This window comes from Egretta garzetta, unplaced genomic scaffold (assembly GCF_000687185.1).
Source record: "Egretta garzetta isolate BGI_Z169 unplaced genomic scaffold, ASM68718v1 scaffold326, whole genome shotgun sequence".
NCBI lineage: Eukaryota > Metazoa > Chordata > Aves > Pelecaniformes > Ardeidae > Egretta > Egretta garzetta.
In genome coordinates, this window is record NW_009260026.1 from 2698432 (window position 1) to 2716030 (window position 17599).

At 42.6% G+C, this 17599-nt stretch overlaps 1 protein-coding gene across 1 annotated transcript in view; it reads right to left on the reverse strand.

Moving 5' to 3' along the window:
* Window positions 1-303: 303 nt before the first annotated feature.
* PDIA5 (protein disulfide isomerase family A member 5) overlaps window positions 304-17599 on the reverse strand; it is a 94440-nt gene continuing 77144 nt past the window's right edge. The window contains exons 15-17 of the mRNA XM_009640837.2: window positions 12850-12920; window positions 3574-3708; window positions 304-497 (exon numbers count right to left, since the gene is read on the reverse strand). Of these exons, the coding sequence (XP_009639132.1) occupies window positions 417-497; window positions 3574-3708; window positions 12850-12920 (287 nt within the window). The 3' untranslated portion in view covers window positions 304-416. The remainder of the gene's footprint in view (window positions 498-3573; window positions 3709-12849; window positions 12921-17599) is intronic.

A 17599-nucleotide genomic window follows, 5' to 3' on the forward strand; every position in this document is an offset into this window, starting at 1 on the left:
CATTTTCCTTCACTGGTTTAAAAAAAAAACCAAACAACCCAAAAAACGTGTCCCCTCCCCTTTGTTTTTTACATGTACTGCAATACTTAAAAAAAAAAAAAAATCACCCTATCAAACAACATCACCTACAGACACACTACAGACTACAAAAATATTGCATAGGAGTGTCAGTGGGCATAGTCTCACAACGTGAGAGAAAATGCTAAGTTTTCTTTAAAACATTATGGCAACATTCTAATTTATTTTCCTTTTAAAAATCAAGTGGTTTCACTTTATTTCAAAATTGTACAAAATGGCCATGGCTGTTTATAAAAAAAAAGTCTCTGTCTTGAGAATATGTGAAGTCTCAGGTGCATTATTAACAAAAGACCTGGAACCATTCACAGTGCAGCGGAAAGCTTCTTTTGAGGCAGAAACTACAATTCATCCTTCTTTTTTCCTACTCTTTCATGGTCTCTTTCTCTCAGGGTTCGCATGAAAGTGGTGAATCCAGACTCCTGGTTTTGAAGAAAGAAAAATATGGGTCATACCTTTACAAACAAACCAAAGCAATGCATCAAGAATACTTTCAGTTTCTGTATTTCACAGCAGACTATAAACTAAGCAGCAGTTATTGCTTCTGCATTGCCTCGTTGTGCAGTGCTCTGGTCCAGTGCTGCTCCGCTGCAATGCAAGGGGAAAATACCTGTGCAGATGTCTACATGCCAAACTTTGCAGAGATGAGACACAGAGAAAAAGGCCCCAAAACTCACAGGACAGGGTAAAATCTCTTCCTAGAAGTGCCATTGATGCCTTTTTATCAGAAACACTCAAAGACATTTTCAAGCCGCATTTGTATGCTACCTGTGCCATTTTGAAAACAGTTAGTGGATCATTTGTTGGCTCTACACACATTTGCCACTGTTCCTCAGCCCTTAGTTTTGCTCATGATCCTCCTCCTTTTCCACACAGTCAGATAATAGGAATTACATTTTTTCGAGTTACTGTCAAAATTATTGTCAAACAATTTCAAACCTGGATGCCTAGATGTCGACCTCTGTATTTCAGCAACTTGTGATTTCTGATTATGTAAGGCTGTTGGATGCCAGCAGTCTCCTTTTCTAAGGAAAGCTCTGAACACAGCTCGCAGGCATTTGAAAAGGCTCAGACAGGTAGAGGTGTGAACACCTATGTCTGAACACACTGTTCACAGGTACACCAACACTACAGTTGTCTGGGCAAGCAACACCGATCCCACCCAATGTGACCATTTTTACTTTTAAGCAATCGTGAAACACACCAGTCAAAATTGGTGATAAAGAAGGAAAATACTTAGAGAATAACAAACAGAGAGTCAAAGCTTGACTTAAAACAACGTGGAGGACAACAAAAGAAAACAAAGGTAACAAAATAAAACAAAACAAAACCCCAAAGCTGAGAAGCTTTTGAGAAGGCTGAACAACAAAACACTCTTCTAAAACTATTCACTTCCTTCCACTGACAAAAAACGAAGTGACAAGTTTTGGCCATACATCATCTGGAGACCTCTGGCAACCAAAAGCCCCCATGAAAGGACCCCAGTTTTTAAAGCTGCGTGGCTGGAAATCATTGGATGTACACTTGGGCCAGAGGGTGTCCTGACTCTTCCTTGCTCGAGTTGCTAGGGGTGAGATGCCCTAAAATCTCTACTCTGGAACTGCAATTCCCTTGGCGGTGTGGAGGACCCCTCACAGGCTACCGCTGGGGGTCATGCTCTTCCCCACAGCCAGTGTTCCGGCATGGGGTGGCAAGGAGCTGAGAGCTGCTCTACGGGCCATGGCTCCTGCTGTAGCATCTCATGTTGCTCCCACAGCAGCTGACATCGCCTCTCTTCTTCCCTGCCCACGTGAAATGATGATACACCAGCTGGACCACGCTGAACTAAATGCTCGTGGACATCTACTGATTTAGTGTCAGAATCAGGGAACAGAAAGTAGGTCCCCTGGCTCCCGCTGCTCTCTCCTGAGATTTCCTTTGCAAAGTAGTAAGTGGTTGGCCGAGGTGGTTCAAAAGTTGTTGTCATGCTGATGAGAAGTTCTTTAACAGCGCAATCCCTTGTTACTCAAACAGATTTGTGAACAGACCCAGAAACTCCAAGGAAGGCACTGGGCTGAGCACTGCCTCCAGCATTACCATGATAGGAGATAACAAAACCTAATTTGATACTGCACAAGCAGAAGACCATCAGTCCCAGGAGAGGTGGAGGGGCAACACAGTTGCCAGCAGCAGAAAGATTGTGATGTTCCTGTTGGGTAGTTTAATTTTACCCACGAAAGGGTTGGCTGCACGTAGGAGATTAGTCAATCCACTTTCCAGCATAGGGATAATCATCTCCTAACTGCTGTGGCCTCAGAGCACGCTTGTCCTGCTAAATTCTTTTTATCAGCCACCACAGATCCTTCCTTTCACATATAATTTCTATAATTATGTGTTAGAAATGCAGAAATTGTGGCTGAAATTTTACTTAATTGTTGGCTACTGCACCCATCTTTACTTTTAAGAAAAGATCCACAATCAGAACTAAACACAGTATCCATAACAATGCATGGATCAGCACCATAAAATGGTAATTACTGGGGTCCTAATGCTGGAGAAAACTGGGAGGCGAAGCTCCATGAAGACTTCCCTACGATCCTGACTGACAAAGAACCTCAGAATTTAGCTTTTTTCTTCATGCTTCTCTATAATTTGGTGAGCTGTAATAGCAGCAATAACTTTCAGGCAAGGCTCTTTTATCAAAATCACTGGATGGCTTGAAGACCCCAAGTTTTTCTTGCAGACCCTAGCTTCTCCAGGCAATCAGTCACTGCTGAGGAGTAACCTCCCTCTAGGAGGTTATGACAAAGAATGCACACAAATAATTGGGTTGCTCCCTTATTTTCATGCATTTTATAACCATGGAAGACATTATGCCATTTCTGCCCCTTGTATTCATGGCATATAATTAGCTGGCAACAGCAGGACAAAAGAATGAAACTTCAGCCCATGGGCTAGGATGGCACAATTTGTCTTTCACATCCTGATCTCCAGGAGTGAATCTGAGTCAGGGCGAATGAGATATTTAGTTTCCCCAGTCTCCAAAGGACAGTTTTGTCCCTGCTATAAAACCAATGGTCTGTCACCACTTGGCAGCTTGGTGGACCCGTAACACGTTTGCAGTATTTGCACGATCCAGATCCAGAACTGATAGGTGTAAGTTTTGCATTTTCTGGCATTTCTACACCTAGCAGCAGCCCACACAATAAACCCTTCATTTTCACTCAGCCCCAATTCACTTGCAGACTTCAGCTTAAAGAATAAAATATACAACAAAGCATTACCAAATCTACTCTTTTTTCCTCTTCTCACATGCCTATAATAGACCAAGTGTGTTCCTAATGCAGAGATGTACAGGTGTGTGGTACACAATGATCCATTCGTGTAAGTCAGTAACACAAGCAGTTAAACATCCTTCCAGCATGGTAAAAATTTACTCTGCAGTTTTCATTTGCAAGGCAGTACAGGCAGAGGAGACCTCCCTCCCTGTATCAGGTGATGACTCTTGCTTTCACTTACCCCTCTTTCTCCAGTATATTTTTCCACAAATTTCCCATAGTTGTAATAGTTGAAAGTGGGGTAGCCATCAACCCCCTCCTGCTTACACAGGTCATGATTCTGTCCTTTGGCGCAGTCCACTGCAGCGTAGGCGATCTGAAACGCAAGGGATCAGCATGAGGCAGGAGAAGACAAAGCACAACGCTACTTCACAGTTACGCTGCTGCAGCTTTGAAGACTTAACACTAGGAGAGACCCAAGTCTTCTGCCAAAAATGCAATGCCTTTTGTAACGGCTCAGCTGTGGAGGAAGATCAGAGGGTGGTCATCAGGTCAAGCCACGCAAATGGAAGGGGAGAAGCCTGCTCCCTCCCAGCGAAATGCTGCGCTGCTCGCACAGCTCCTGGCCTACGCAGCTGCAAGCAGCGTTCAACTCACAGACCAGAAAATCACCTCCCAAGCCTGCCCGTCAAGCACTGCGTTACGACTCCAAACAGGAAATCCAGAGGCTGTGAAATCAAATCCAAGCACGGCGGTCCCAGCTCTGTCACGCTGCAGTATTTTTCTTGCACTTTGGTTTTAAGTGATGAACAGTGACAGGGTGACTTTGATAAGGGTAAGGACCCACCCAACCCAACCTCCTTCCTGTGGCATGGCTAATGCTCAGAAAAGTTACCTCTTCTCTTCTTGGACAAACATGGCTGGTCATTTATGCAGGCTATTAATAGATTAATGATTTCTACCCCAAATAGCTTTTGTAAACTCCATTCAGTTCTCCCAAGGTCAAACGGGGATGGGTGAGAGGCCAGAGCATTGTCTACCAAGTAGCACGGACAGAGAAGGTGGCTGCTTGCTTACAATCTCAGCCTGGGGTTACGTTTCCTTTCCTGTCTTTTTTCAGTCTATCCTTTAAGGTAGGGACTGTATGTTATGTGCAGCCATTAGCAAAGTGGGCTTTAATTCCTTTTGAAACCTCTAGATGCTACTGTCACACAAACAAACCCCGAGTGGGAAACAGCCTGCCGTGCTCGCAGCCTGTTGGCAGCAGAGCAACACCCTCCGTCCCCGCCTGCTTCAGCAGAGGCAGAGCGATGAAGCACAACCTCGCAGCCCTGGAGCATCAGCTCAGGCTAACCCTCTGTTTAGAGCATTGGACGTTTGAAACCTGAATCTGTGAAGTGCTGAGGAGGGGCCGCACTTGATGTTGAAACAAAATGCAATTCATTGGCTTCTACTTAAAGCAGCCGAGCCCTCTGCTGCGATTTCACACTGACTGTTCCTGCGAGTGGCAGCTCTGGCTCTGAACGTACGTTGCAGCTTACGCAGGCTTGCCTTCACAGCCCCTTCATGCTCTGCTCAAGAGCAAGAGGGTTTAAGTACAAGCTACATAAAAGACCAAACAAATTAGAGCAATTGTGGGTTACAACGTAGCAAGTGCTAATTTCATAGCAGACACATCTTAACTTGAAATTTCCGTTCCACAAGCCTCCTTCAAACACTCTGATCAGAATACCTTTTCCTTGCATGACTTTAAGGTTGCAGTTGAACTGTTCTTCCATAATTAAAAGATCACTTAATATTCCACAATGCCCTCCAGTTTCATGGTGACACTGTCAAAATGAGAAAACCTGATCTCATTATCCTAGCAGTAATTAAAGAGATTGGCAAAGCCAACTTCAGTTAATTTGCTTGTTTTGTTTTGGCTTTGAAAGCCTGACAAGACAACACTCAGATCTCGCTTGGGTCTATCTTCAGATGGAAAGCACTACATAAAGTAAGCAGTGTTCTTACCTTAAATATTTGGTTTCCCATTTTAAACATTAATAAGGCTGTTACAGAAACAGGACTCCTGAGAGCTATTAAGAACACGTATGATCACAATTTTTTTTTTTTTTCCTTTTTGTAACCAGAAAGACTCCTACTCATTCAGGGCCAGTTAAAACGAAAGGTCAGGAATAATACACCGCAAAAGTTTCATCTAAGTATTTATGCCTCCCTGACCTTAGCAGGCAGCCAATATTTAGAGTCCTGTTGGCTACTTCTGTGTAAAGGAAAGTGTACAATGGAGATAAACATTTATTTCATGTCACAGTATTAATGTAGAAAGAATACTGGAAGTCCTGGTTCCTTGAAAACAGGAAGAATAAATAAAACCATTGTTTTCTCACTGCTCTAAGTATCACACAGGGAGAGATTACAGCCAGAAAAGGGGGCAGGTATATGTGCACTCATCCAGATCCTAGTAGCTGGTCTGAGGCATGAAACTGTTGTGACTGATGATCCATCTGTTCTTAGATAGCATCTTGGAGATTAAGAAAATTAGGTTTTAGAACACTGGAAGGAAGACAAGCTCGCTCTATCTGTACCTCTCTGAAAACACCTAGACTGGCTCTGGTTGGAGCAAAGAGTCTGGTTTTATTTACAGAAGGCTTTTGTGGGAATAGCCCCCAGCAAGGAGAGGGTGCAGTGGAGGAATGCAATGCTGTAAGCTGCTGTTAACCTTGTTCAGGTTCAGCACATCTTTACTTACTGCCTCAAAACAGATGACTCATGGACTATAAGGAGGTGGCTTCTGAAAGAAATGCTTAGTAGTCTGCTCAAGATACAGCTCTCCTCTACAGCACATGGAAATCTAAGCTGCATTTGTTGTGCACTGAAATAATGCACGAAGATCCCAGTCTAAGTCTGGCCACAACAGTCACATTAGCCTAATGCTACACCTAATCTAACAGGTCTAGCAGTAAGGGACATGTACATCCGGAGCAGCGTTTGGAGCACACGTCCGTGGTCCATCATTCTCTGACGTGCTCCTGACGAAAGCTCCCACATGGACCCACAGACTCACCGCCGCTCCTGCAAATGTCATTTTGAGCCCAGCTCTTCAGAACGTGCATTCCCGTTCAGTTATTTTTACAGCCAGTGAGAGAAAAGAAATGGCAATTTTCAAAAGCCTAACTCATACAGTCCTGAGCAAAATTTCATAGAGACACATCTAATTCCCAAGAACGTATCTGAGGCTGCATTTCAAATGCCTGCTGCCAACAGTAGCTGAGTAAGAGTACTTAGGAGAGCTTGAGTGATTACTTTAGAGTGGAAATGTTAAGGCAGCCTAAATATAGAGGTTGCTACCATCTCTATGCACTCATTACCATAGCATCACAGTCCTAATTGTCTTGCCTGTCTCACAGTGGAACATCAAATATAGTGCACCGCAAGAAGAGAAAATTAATGCTGAAAAACACTTGTAGCAAAATGCACTTCTGGACTGAGGACCAATTCCAATCTCAATTCTATCAACTTCAGACAGCTGAACTCCAAGACATACCAGAATTCAGCAAACAGCACCGATGCCCTTTGCTTCATTCTGTTTGTGTTTCCATGGACCGTGAATATTAAACACCATTTCTGGTAGTGGAGTCTCCTACAGCAGTTTTCAGTTAGGATGAATTACTTCACGACTACACTGAAAGGCTGCACATAAAAAGATGCAGCCCACAAAAAGAAAGGCTTTGCTTGACTCCTGGCTCAAGTGAGTGGTGATACATTGCAGGGAGTTTTTCCTCTCATTCTCAGTCTTCTTGGCAATGATCAGTTTTTCTGCATCGCTAAAGGAAACTGAGTCAGGAAAAATAACAATCCAAAAAACCTCTACCAAAATGTGGTCAAAGACTTCTGAAGAATATTATTCTCAGAAATTATCTTCATACTCAACTACCAGCAACAACTTACGTGGAAGTTCACTGGAAAGCACAGGTTAGGAAGACCTATATGCTTTGCCTTGCAAAAACATTAACTTTATTCAACCAGAATTTCCAGACAGGTAAGGATAAGACATCCCTGATATGTATCTAGGAGCCAAGACACTTAGCATCGCCTCTCATTAATTCCCTCTCATCAAGAGGGAAAAACACCTCTAAAAATCTGAGAGCAAGAAACTCTCCTCATGCTCGTGTAAGACTTGTGAGTTTGTATATATAGATATATGGCCATCATGGAAAAACCCAGTGTAGCTTTCAGAAGACAAGATTGATTTTATGGAGATTTTGATTGTTAGGGCTAAAATTTAATTTCTTGGGCTTTCCTAACTTTCCTGTAACCTGAAGGAAAAATCCACTGAAAAAACATTTCATGAAGAAAAAACCCTAAGTGCTCTATCTGCAACACACACAAAACTCCACAGCGTTATGGATTCTCCATAACCCAAAGCTGTGCTGCCTTAGATATTGACAGTACATCATTATATAAAAGTTCTCTCTCCAGAGGCAATGCTGTTCAGGTTTATCACCATGCTGTTCAGTAGCTCTAGCAGGAATAGAATAGTTCTCAAATGCAAAGATAGTCAATCAGAGACCGTGGACCCCAGAGGAAGTTCCTTGGAGTGCATCCAACTTTCTTAACGTTAATGGTAGTTCCTCACAACTGGTATGCAGCTTATAATAATTAATAATACCAGGTTAATATGCATAACAATGATGTGTAATAATAATAATAATAAAAACAAAAAAAATAATACCAGATTAGTATGCATTTCTTCTTTATTCCATAGTCAGTATAGCAACATCTGGGACTGGAAATCATCTGTATCTGAAAAGGGAAGTCCCACAGCAATGTTTCATGGTTTTATCAAAGAAGTGGGAGCTTAACTACGGAGCTGCAGACTTAACCCCGCACAGCATTAGAACGTGAGCAATGTATGGCCAGCTCTGAAGAGCTCTTAAGAAAGGAAACAGAGCATGGCATATTGTTCAGATGAAGTGGTCCAATCACGAACACCAAGCTGTTGCAGAAATCAGAACTTAATTTAGGTGCTTAAATAGAAGTGGAACTATGCTGAAAATGTGACCATTGATCTCCGAGTGCCTCAACTGTAACAGAAGGATGATGTCTTATTTTTTTCACTGTGTAAGTGCTAGAAGGAAAAAGAAGTTCTTGCAGTATCATCTAATCATACCTCAGGAATCACAGTTTCCTTCCAACAGAATCATGAAACAACTTTTTGCTCTAGAGGGATCTTGCAGGTAAGGAACACAATTACATCCAGTGGTTCAAATAGATGTGTAGAAAATTGAAAGTGGGATCCCTTGACCTTCCAGGTAACTCCTCCTTTCTATTCTTAAACCGCCTTCATTTTAACAGTTTGTCTCCCAGCCACCATATGATGATATAGTAAAAATACCTTCTGCAATCCTAGTTTCTCTCCTGTTAAAATATGTACTGCCACACACTGGTTTATTGATTCAAGGAAATAAATCTCTGCTGGAGCTAATATTGACTTCTGTTATGAAAATGGAGGTGAATAACTAACTGAATATTGATTTGAGAGAGGAATGATACAAGATAAGCTTAAAAAAATTAAAATAAAAGTAAAACTGCAGCATGAAAAAGAATGTTCCAAGCAACATTTTTAATGTACAGTCAATTCCAGATGACAATTACCCAATTATTAGAAAAAAAGGTCTATTGTTGCTAAATGTCTTAAAAGCACCTATGAATAAGACAGATGCGGATTCTTCTCTATGACTGCTCCATATTTTTTGCACTTTATACATATATCTATATTACCTGTTCTGGATCCTAACGGCAGTTATGAGCTGGCCTGCTAAAGCTTGTTGCAATTCAGGTACTGTTCTCAATGTGCAAGGCCTTGCAAATGGAAGGTTCGTTATTAGCTGCCCTGATGTGCCATAGCAGCATTACCGTAGCTGCAATTCATCAGCTGTTCTCAAAGCAGGACTATTTGTGAAGGGAAGATTCATTAGTGGGCACCATGATGTACAGTCCTAACATCACCATATTTAATGAGTCTATTAAAAAAAAATTTGACATATGCTTTTTAAGCAAATATGGATCAAATTCTTGGCCAAACTAAAATACTAACTCATTTAAATAACTCTGTACAGTGATTTGCTTGGTACAGAGATTTTCAAGCATGGTTCAAACCATGGTTCACCATACACAATGGGGCCTCACCAGTTTCACTGTTGTCTTTGCAGCCCCCCCACTAGCACCCCAGCTCACCCCATTAGCTGCACCCCTTTCCAGCTATCTCTGCCAGGGCTGTTCCTGTACAAACTCACTAGAACCCAGCTGCAGTGCTCTGCTTTAGGTCAGTGTGTTTGTACAGGAACAGTCTTCTGTGAAAATGGAGAAGATTGGGCAAACAGCAGCTCCTTTGGGGGAGTTCCAGGGATTTGCTGCTGAGAGGCCTTGAGGAGTCAAGAGCTTTCCTTCAGCAAATCCAAGCTGGAGCATCACAAATCAGTTCCTTCAAGCTGAACTTTAGGATCAGCCAAAAGGCAGAATGCAGATTTTTTTGAAGATTCAGCTGGTGCCCTCTGAAAAGTCTCTGGAGCAGTTAGTGAACATGCCTTCCTGCTCTTCAATCTGTTCAGCAAAGTGACAATCCTCACATTTGCATTTTCTGACATATGCTGGTCACTGCCAAAACTCACGCTGTGGAGCAGAGGCCAAAGGCTTTCCCCTGGCAGCTGTATGCAAAGACCACAGTGCCCCAAGGCAAGAATGCTCCAGATGGGTTGGGTTTTTTTTTTCCCCTTTCTTTTTTTCTTTTTTTTTTTCTTTTTTTTTTTTTTTTTTTCTCCTTTTTAAGTAACTGAAAGCAATATGCTAACTGCTTCACTGGACTAGCCTCTCCACTGATCTGGTCCTACCGGCACTGAATTTCTCCAGGTACGTGGAAAAGCACGGAGGCTCTGGTTTATGGGTTACACCCAGGGCTGTGTTTTGCAATAGCCACACGATTGCCCTAGGCAAGCGAGAAGGCTTGGCTTTTCTGCTAAAACCACCAGCAGTGATGTGGCCAACAAGAACTGACATTTGGGGCCAATGTTCCAAGCACTGCGTTTTTAAACTGACTCCAGCAGTGCAGGTGATGAAAAAGTACACAGTGTTACACACAGCCCCAGAGGAGGGGGTGCTTCTACGCCAAAACCACCCCATTACAGTGAATCTGCAGAGGCAAAGACACTAAGTATTTAAGAGCTTCAAGCTCTGCTCATCTTCAAAATTCCAATGTAAAGACTCAAAGTTTCCCAAAGGATACCTTTTAAAATACCATTTATAACCAACTCAAGGCTGGAATGTTTTTGATTGTTCTTTGGCTTCTGCAGAATTAAATGTTTAATTAAAGGACCACTTTCTCGGGGGGGGGGGGGGGGAAAGACATTACTACAGACTAAAAATGCAAATTAGTAATATTCCCCTGTTCTTGAAAGAAGAAATACTTCTTTCTTCTTAAGTGGTAATTTTACAGAAGTTTGAAACTCTACAGAACTATGAATTCGCCGAAGTTTGAAGGCTCAGCCCAATCTGAAACATGGGAATATGCCCAGTGCTGCTTGTGGGAACAGCCATGTGCCCTTCTGAAATCTTAAACAAGTTTATTTTCTTTTCCACAAGGGCACAAACAGGCAGCAAGAAGCACCTTGGCAGGTTATGGCTGTACACAATTAAATAGGGCTCCCCAGATAATCAATCCCTGGCAGTTTCATAAGTCACTGGGGTGGAATAACACCATTTTCCCTATCTGCACACACCTCTTTGAAACTGTACCAGCCTTAATATTCCCTATTGCTTCTCCTGTTCCAACTCATTACATTTTATACCTCCCCACTTCAGCTTTAAACTGAAGTCAAGAGTTGCAACTGTCAATCACTGCTCTGCTCTTGGAGTCCTTTCATAACGTGCAGCCTGAACCAAAAGCTTCACAAGCCTGCACTTACCGCCACCACCACATCCGACAAACTGCGCCGTGATTCAGATTGCTCGTTAATACATCCCGGGGCTCTAATAAGCAAGCTTCACATTGTTTGGTGCATTTGCTTCATCTCCTCTGACTGAAATTTTAATGAGTTTAGGAAAGAGAGGCTTCATTGGGAACTACCAGAAAAGTGGGAAAGTAAGGATACTTTCTCAGAGATCTTGGAAACAAACAAGTAACCAAAAGCAGCTGAGCTCACAAATTTACAGCAGTAAGAGAACTGAAAGCTGCACACCTCTAAATCTTCGGTGTGCCAGAGGGCATAAGCGATGGACTTCTAATTTTATGCAGTCAGTGATACAAGAATGATTTGTTTCTTGTCAATCTGATGCATCTTCTGTGAGTGACAGAAAAGATGAGAGGGAAAGAAAAAGAAACACAGCAGAAATTCTTCCGTTGTGGTAGCAGGCAGATTAATAGGGGTATAACTGTTACAAAAGTACCTCATCATTTAGCATAGAATATAGAATAGAACAGACTATTTCACTTGGAAGGCACCCACAGTGGTGCTCTAGTTCCACTGCCTGACCACTTCAGGGCTGACCAAAAGTTAAAGCATGTTATTAAGGGCATTGTCCAAATGCCTCTTAAACACTGATGGGCTTGGGGCATCGACCACCTCTCTAGGACGCCCGTTCCAGTGCTTGACCACCCTCTCAGTACAGAAATGCTTCCCAATGTCCAGTCTAGACCTCCCCTGGTGCAGCTTTGAACCATTCCCATGCATCCTATTGCTGGATCCCAGGGAGAAGAGCTCAGCACCTCTCCCTCCGCGTCCCCTCCTCAGGAAGCTGTAGAGAGCAATTTCCCCATTAAACAGCCAAATTTTTCCATGCCACACTTAAAGCAACCATGAATGTAGAGCAAATTCAGAGATCAAAATGCAATACAGTTCACTCAGGTGAATAAGCAGGTTTCCAGCTAGTTATCTGGTTAAATTCAGCAGCTCAGTGTTGGGTTTTTTTTTTTAATCTCAGATATGCATGCACTCAGTTAAAATGGTTCAGCTGATGCAAGGACATTAACTGGTGTGCTTCAGCCATCAGATATGTTTTCAAGGCAGAAGCATGAGGGTCAGCCAACTTACAGAAATATATTATATTTATGCTATGCAATCAAAGATTAGTTATATGATTGAGGCCTTCAGGACTGTCACACAACTTGTGGTTTCTCCACATGTACCCCAAGAGCTGACAAAAGTTGAAGGGGAATGGAGATGATGCAAACTATCTTTTATTAAAATCTTTCAATGAGAAAGAATTTTCTTGCTTCACAGAAAAGAGCTCTTACACAAAGGATTAAACAGAAAAGACAACAAATTGAGGAAAACAGAATAGGTTAAAAGTGTAACTCAGTTTGACCAAAAAAGATGTATCTGCATCTTAGGGGCTATATTTCTACTAGTGTAACAGCAATTTTATCTACAAGCCTACCATCTTTATCAATAAGCAAAGCCTATAAAGTACAAATGATGGAAATCATTCTTCAGTATCTCAGAAATAATTAACAGCAAGTTACCTTTCGGTCTTCTTTAAAGACTTCAGCAGCAGTTGTAAAATGTGGAATGGCATTTTTACAGTGGGGACACCCTGTTTGACACAGGAAGAAAAAAAAAAAAACGCATAAGCATTAGTTGTAAATAAGATACTGGGACAAACTCAAGACGCAAGGTGAATTAGTTGAAAATTTGTATTAAAAATAATTCTAGACAAGTCTGTAGACCGTGTGTCAGCTACACGAACTTAAGCACGCGTTTACAATCCCTCTGACCTCAAGCAGTTTAAGCGTGTACTTACAGTTACAGGACACCCCATACAGGGACCACGGTGCTGGGGGCTTTTCTCTATTGCCAGTCCCTTAAGAGCACTTTAAGATCGCAAGCCAGAAACAGACAACCCTTTTTCCTGCTGCTGTACCTCCTCGCGGGTATTAGCATGTACGTTATTCCCGCTGTTGCCACAGATACCAGCTACACTTGGACACAGGAATAAAGACAGCACAGTTGTGGAGAAGGAGGAGGTTGGAAGTTGGACAGGAAGCTCCTTGGGAGTGTTTAGAAGTGTTTGGGAATTGCCTGTGTTGGAGCCAAGCCATTGGGAACTCAAGGGATGGGAAGAGAAGCCAGCCTAACAGGCTATACATCTTTCCCTTATGGAGAGCAGACGTCCATTCCCAGGTTAGGATGACTGCTGCTGGCCTTCCTGGAGACCTTCCTCCTTCACCACAAATGGTCAACCCCAGAAGAGTTTTACAGACATGAGAACACACAAGAACCCCACAGCTTTGCCTGAGAGATGGGCTGATCCCTGTTTGTACACTGCAGCACTGAACAAAAGGCCAGTTCATGCCTTGCTTAAACATATACTAAATTTACTCAAACATTTCAGAAGAAGCCACAAAAGGGGAACAAGAACTGCTCTCCTGATTCAAGATTCAGATGTGAGTGCTCTTAATTCAGAAGCAGTGTTTGTTGTCTATGATAAATTTAAACTACTCTCAAAATACCAGTACTAAGTAAGGCTTTGAAAAGGAAAGTACCTGCATATGTGTAACAAATGACATTTTCAAACACAGCATAAAAAGGTTGTTTCCAAACAAAGACTCAGGACACTATTTTTTGCTTAGATGCAGGGAAAAAGGGAATGGACACACTTCTGTCAAGCCTGTGTAATGCTAGTAAAGGCAAAAGAGTTCATCCTGCTATTATTTCTGGATAGGAACAGAACAGAGCACAGATGAGACGCTCACAAGTTCCAATTACAGCTTATGCTACTGTTGTTTACCAGCATTTTACAGTTACAAACAAGTGGCTGTGTTACTTTTAAGTCAGTACTGAACAAATGTCCTCTTTGTAGGCTTGCAGCCACCCTCTCATAAACCGTACTCGCTCTTTTAGTTGACAAGAAAAACAGTATCTGCATAAACACTGCACATCCCTTTCCACAAAGGAAAGGCTGCACACCCCCTTCATCTTCACCAAAACATAATTTCATTGCTTACATGCACCGTTGTGAATTTTAGAGTATTTTTAAATTCAGAATAGGATTTTGAAAGCACTGCAATGACACATGTGCATAAATATGCCGAGAGTCTATGCAGTAACTAAGAACACCAAAAAGTCAAGGGGACGTTTCCTGGGAAACTGAGGCACTTCTGCAAATCTGTCTCAATGGCATCAAACTCTTTACGCAGCCTAATGGCAGTCTATCCTGATGGCACCTGTGTTTCAGTGGGAGATAGCGCAGGTCCTCTGCAGCTTGCAAACTATTAACTTTGCTGAGTCGTTTGGCATTTGCCTGAGAGAAAATGGTTGAGAACGAAAAGGAGGAGGAGGAAGAAAAGAAGGAGGCGGTGGCTAGGGTTCCAGGCTGCTCCCATGTCCATCAGCCCACTTCAGTGACCCACTTTCTCATCGCTTGCCTATCTGCTTGATGCTGAAAAGCCTTCGGGTCAAGCCTGCGTCTTGACACGTCTTGGATAATTTCCTGTACTCTGGGGTGACTGCCTCGGCTGACTTGTTAACACTGCTCTACACGAATAAATCAGAACTGGTGACAACATTGAAAAAGAACTCCAGAGATAAAAAAAAGAGAAAAATCAGGCACCTCTAAAACAAGAACACTTGTCCTAGTCTACACGCTTACATGCTGTAGTTTACTGGAAATTATTACACTAAAACATAAAGGCTCCTAAAAAGTTAAACCTTTCTACTTAAGATCTTGAGCTTGAAAGTCAGATTTCACCAAATGGCAACTTTCAAACCCTCAATAAAAGATATTTCAAGAGAAACACGAGACTTCATGTCTTCTTATTCCCCTCTAACACCTTTATGATACATCAGCTGATGTGCTGCCCACCTCGTGGGTGCTGGATCTGCAGAGGACAAGGCACTTGGTAAAGCCTCTCTCTAAGCCCCCACTAAAGTTGCAGCAGGTAAGACCTCTCCATGAGCCATACTCTTCAAGAAAACCAGAACACCATTCAACAAATAACAAGCACATTCTTTCAGACACAGAGAAGTCCAATGGATATTAAAAATGCAAGCTGCCATTTTACAGGGCCAACAGATGGCTGGTAAGAAAATGGCTCGAGTGGCCATTTACCTGGTGACTGCTCAGAGAAGCATCAGCCCTTGCTCAATGTCCCTTCCACCCTTGCAAGTCACCACTGCATATGCTGCTGCACGGTGTTCAATAGGTGGCATCAAGAATGGCTTTGAGCGTGGTTCTCGGCAAAGATGCATATCTTGTAAGGCCAAAAGGAAGCATCCAGTTATCTATACCGCTGTGGCATTTTGGAAAAGGTAAACAAAATCAAACATGCTTTGAGGTTGTGGTCAACAACATCACACAGAAGAGCGGAGCCCCATGTAATTCAAAGAGCTGATAAAGGAACCTACGCTCGCAGTGTTTATTTCCTCTTCTCTGTGATCTTCTCATTTTCCCTGTTCTAATACCAAATGACAAAAACTTACCTTCATTTACCGATCTGAAGCTCCATCCCTCCTCCCCTCACTCCTCTCTTGGCCCAACCTCCTTTCTTTACTGCACTGTGCTTGCAAAACTAAAACACAACCATATGGCTTTTGGCAGCACTGACTCCAAGTCCAGTAGGCATTTTGTAGCCTTGGACATCCATACACGGAACAGATGTGAATGCTACACTGAATTCCCAAGGAGTTTCAAGGAGTCACTGAAAAAGGGGGAAGGAGCACATCATATGGAATAGCAGAACTTCATCTGTTACAACTTAGAAGGATTGCCAAATGCAGCAAACACTTGGAAGTCACCCAACCCAGTCATTCTATTTAAAGCACACATGCCAAAAAAAAATAAAGCAGAGGTTGATGTCTTCATTTTGACAGACGGAAAACTTGTTCTCCCCATTCCCTCTTCACACATTTATTTTAAGTGTTAACACTATCTTCCAGATTTGAAAGTGCAAAAGAAAGGAAATGTACTGAGCACTGTACATGAGGATAGGAAATGTGCAGGCTCCTTACAAAGGATTTTCCAGATGGGCTGCAATGGAAAGATATTAAACTGGGGGCATCTGAAGGCGTGGGTAAGGTGACAAGAATCATAAAGTCCTGCCCTTTCTCAATAGTAGTTATAGGACAGTAAATCACTATGGACTAAAGAAGGGGGAAGATTCATTCCATTTTATTTTAGCTGAATAATTTGGATGCTATGGTAGGCACACAGGCTTCCTACAAGGCCAAGAGGTGGACTTTCAACTGAACAGCATTGGAATTAGCACTTCTGGGAGCAGAGCCTTCTAATGTAAGTGCAGGGCTTTGCTTTACCAATTTTCTTTCGTTTTTACATCATTATCAAATTTGATCTCAACGGGGTTAACAGCAGATGTGAACCAAACAGTAATTTCCTGTGCCTAACTTGAGAAATCTAAAAGAAATCTGCTCCTGGAACATCCAGCCTTTTCACAGGATCCCAGCACTGGCACTCAAACCCTCCAATCACTTCTGCAAATCTCGAGCTAACTTCATTTCCTAATGCAGAAACACACTTGCATCACCTGGCAGGAAAGCGAGAGAGCTTGACATCTAATGCACATGCGGTAGCACGCGTGAAGGTCATTCTCCATTCCCAATCAGCAAAAGATACAGCTTTATTAGAGCTCCGGCCAGACAGTCTCACCTCTCCATGCTCAAAATTTTGCACTCTGGAGGGCCCCCCCATGCAGCCCGTGGTGGTATCTGCTCTGCTTGACCACTGAAGCCCACCGGCGGATGAGGGCTGCCCGCTTAAACCACAGGTCTGTGGATCCATATAACGACAGCTGCAGTAGAGGGGTTCTAACTTCCCTTTGCACTATAAATTAAAATTTTTACATGAATACAGTATTTTCTGCAGGGTTTTTTCCCCACCATTCATGCTGTAAAGTTGGTAAGGGCTGGGAAGGCACACTGCAGCACAGTCACGGCAGGCAGCGTCTCACACCTGACCTTGAAAAGCCACGTAGTTCTTGACTGATCCAGTACACGAAAAATATGGTTTCTGTGGGTAAAAATTCAAGATGAATGGCAGATGAACAGCAGACAAGGGAAATCAAGTAACCAAGCAAGCAGGCTTCATTCAGACACATTTCACTGAGGGGGAGACAGAGTCTGATTAAGTCTCCTCTAGTTAGAGAGGCATTAAAGGAAAACTAGTGGGTCTTTTTGGAGATGAAGCGATGGAAAAATACGTAGCCCAGCTTATTTTCCGTGGACTGAATTTACTGATAGCAGGAACAACCACACGGTTCA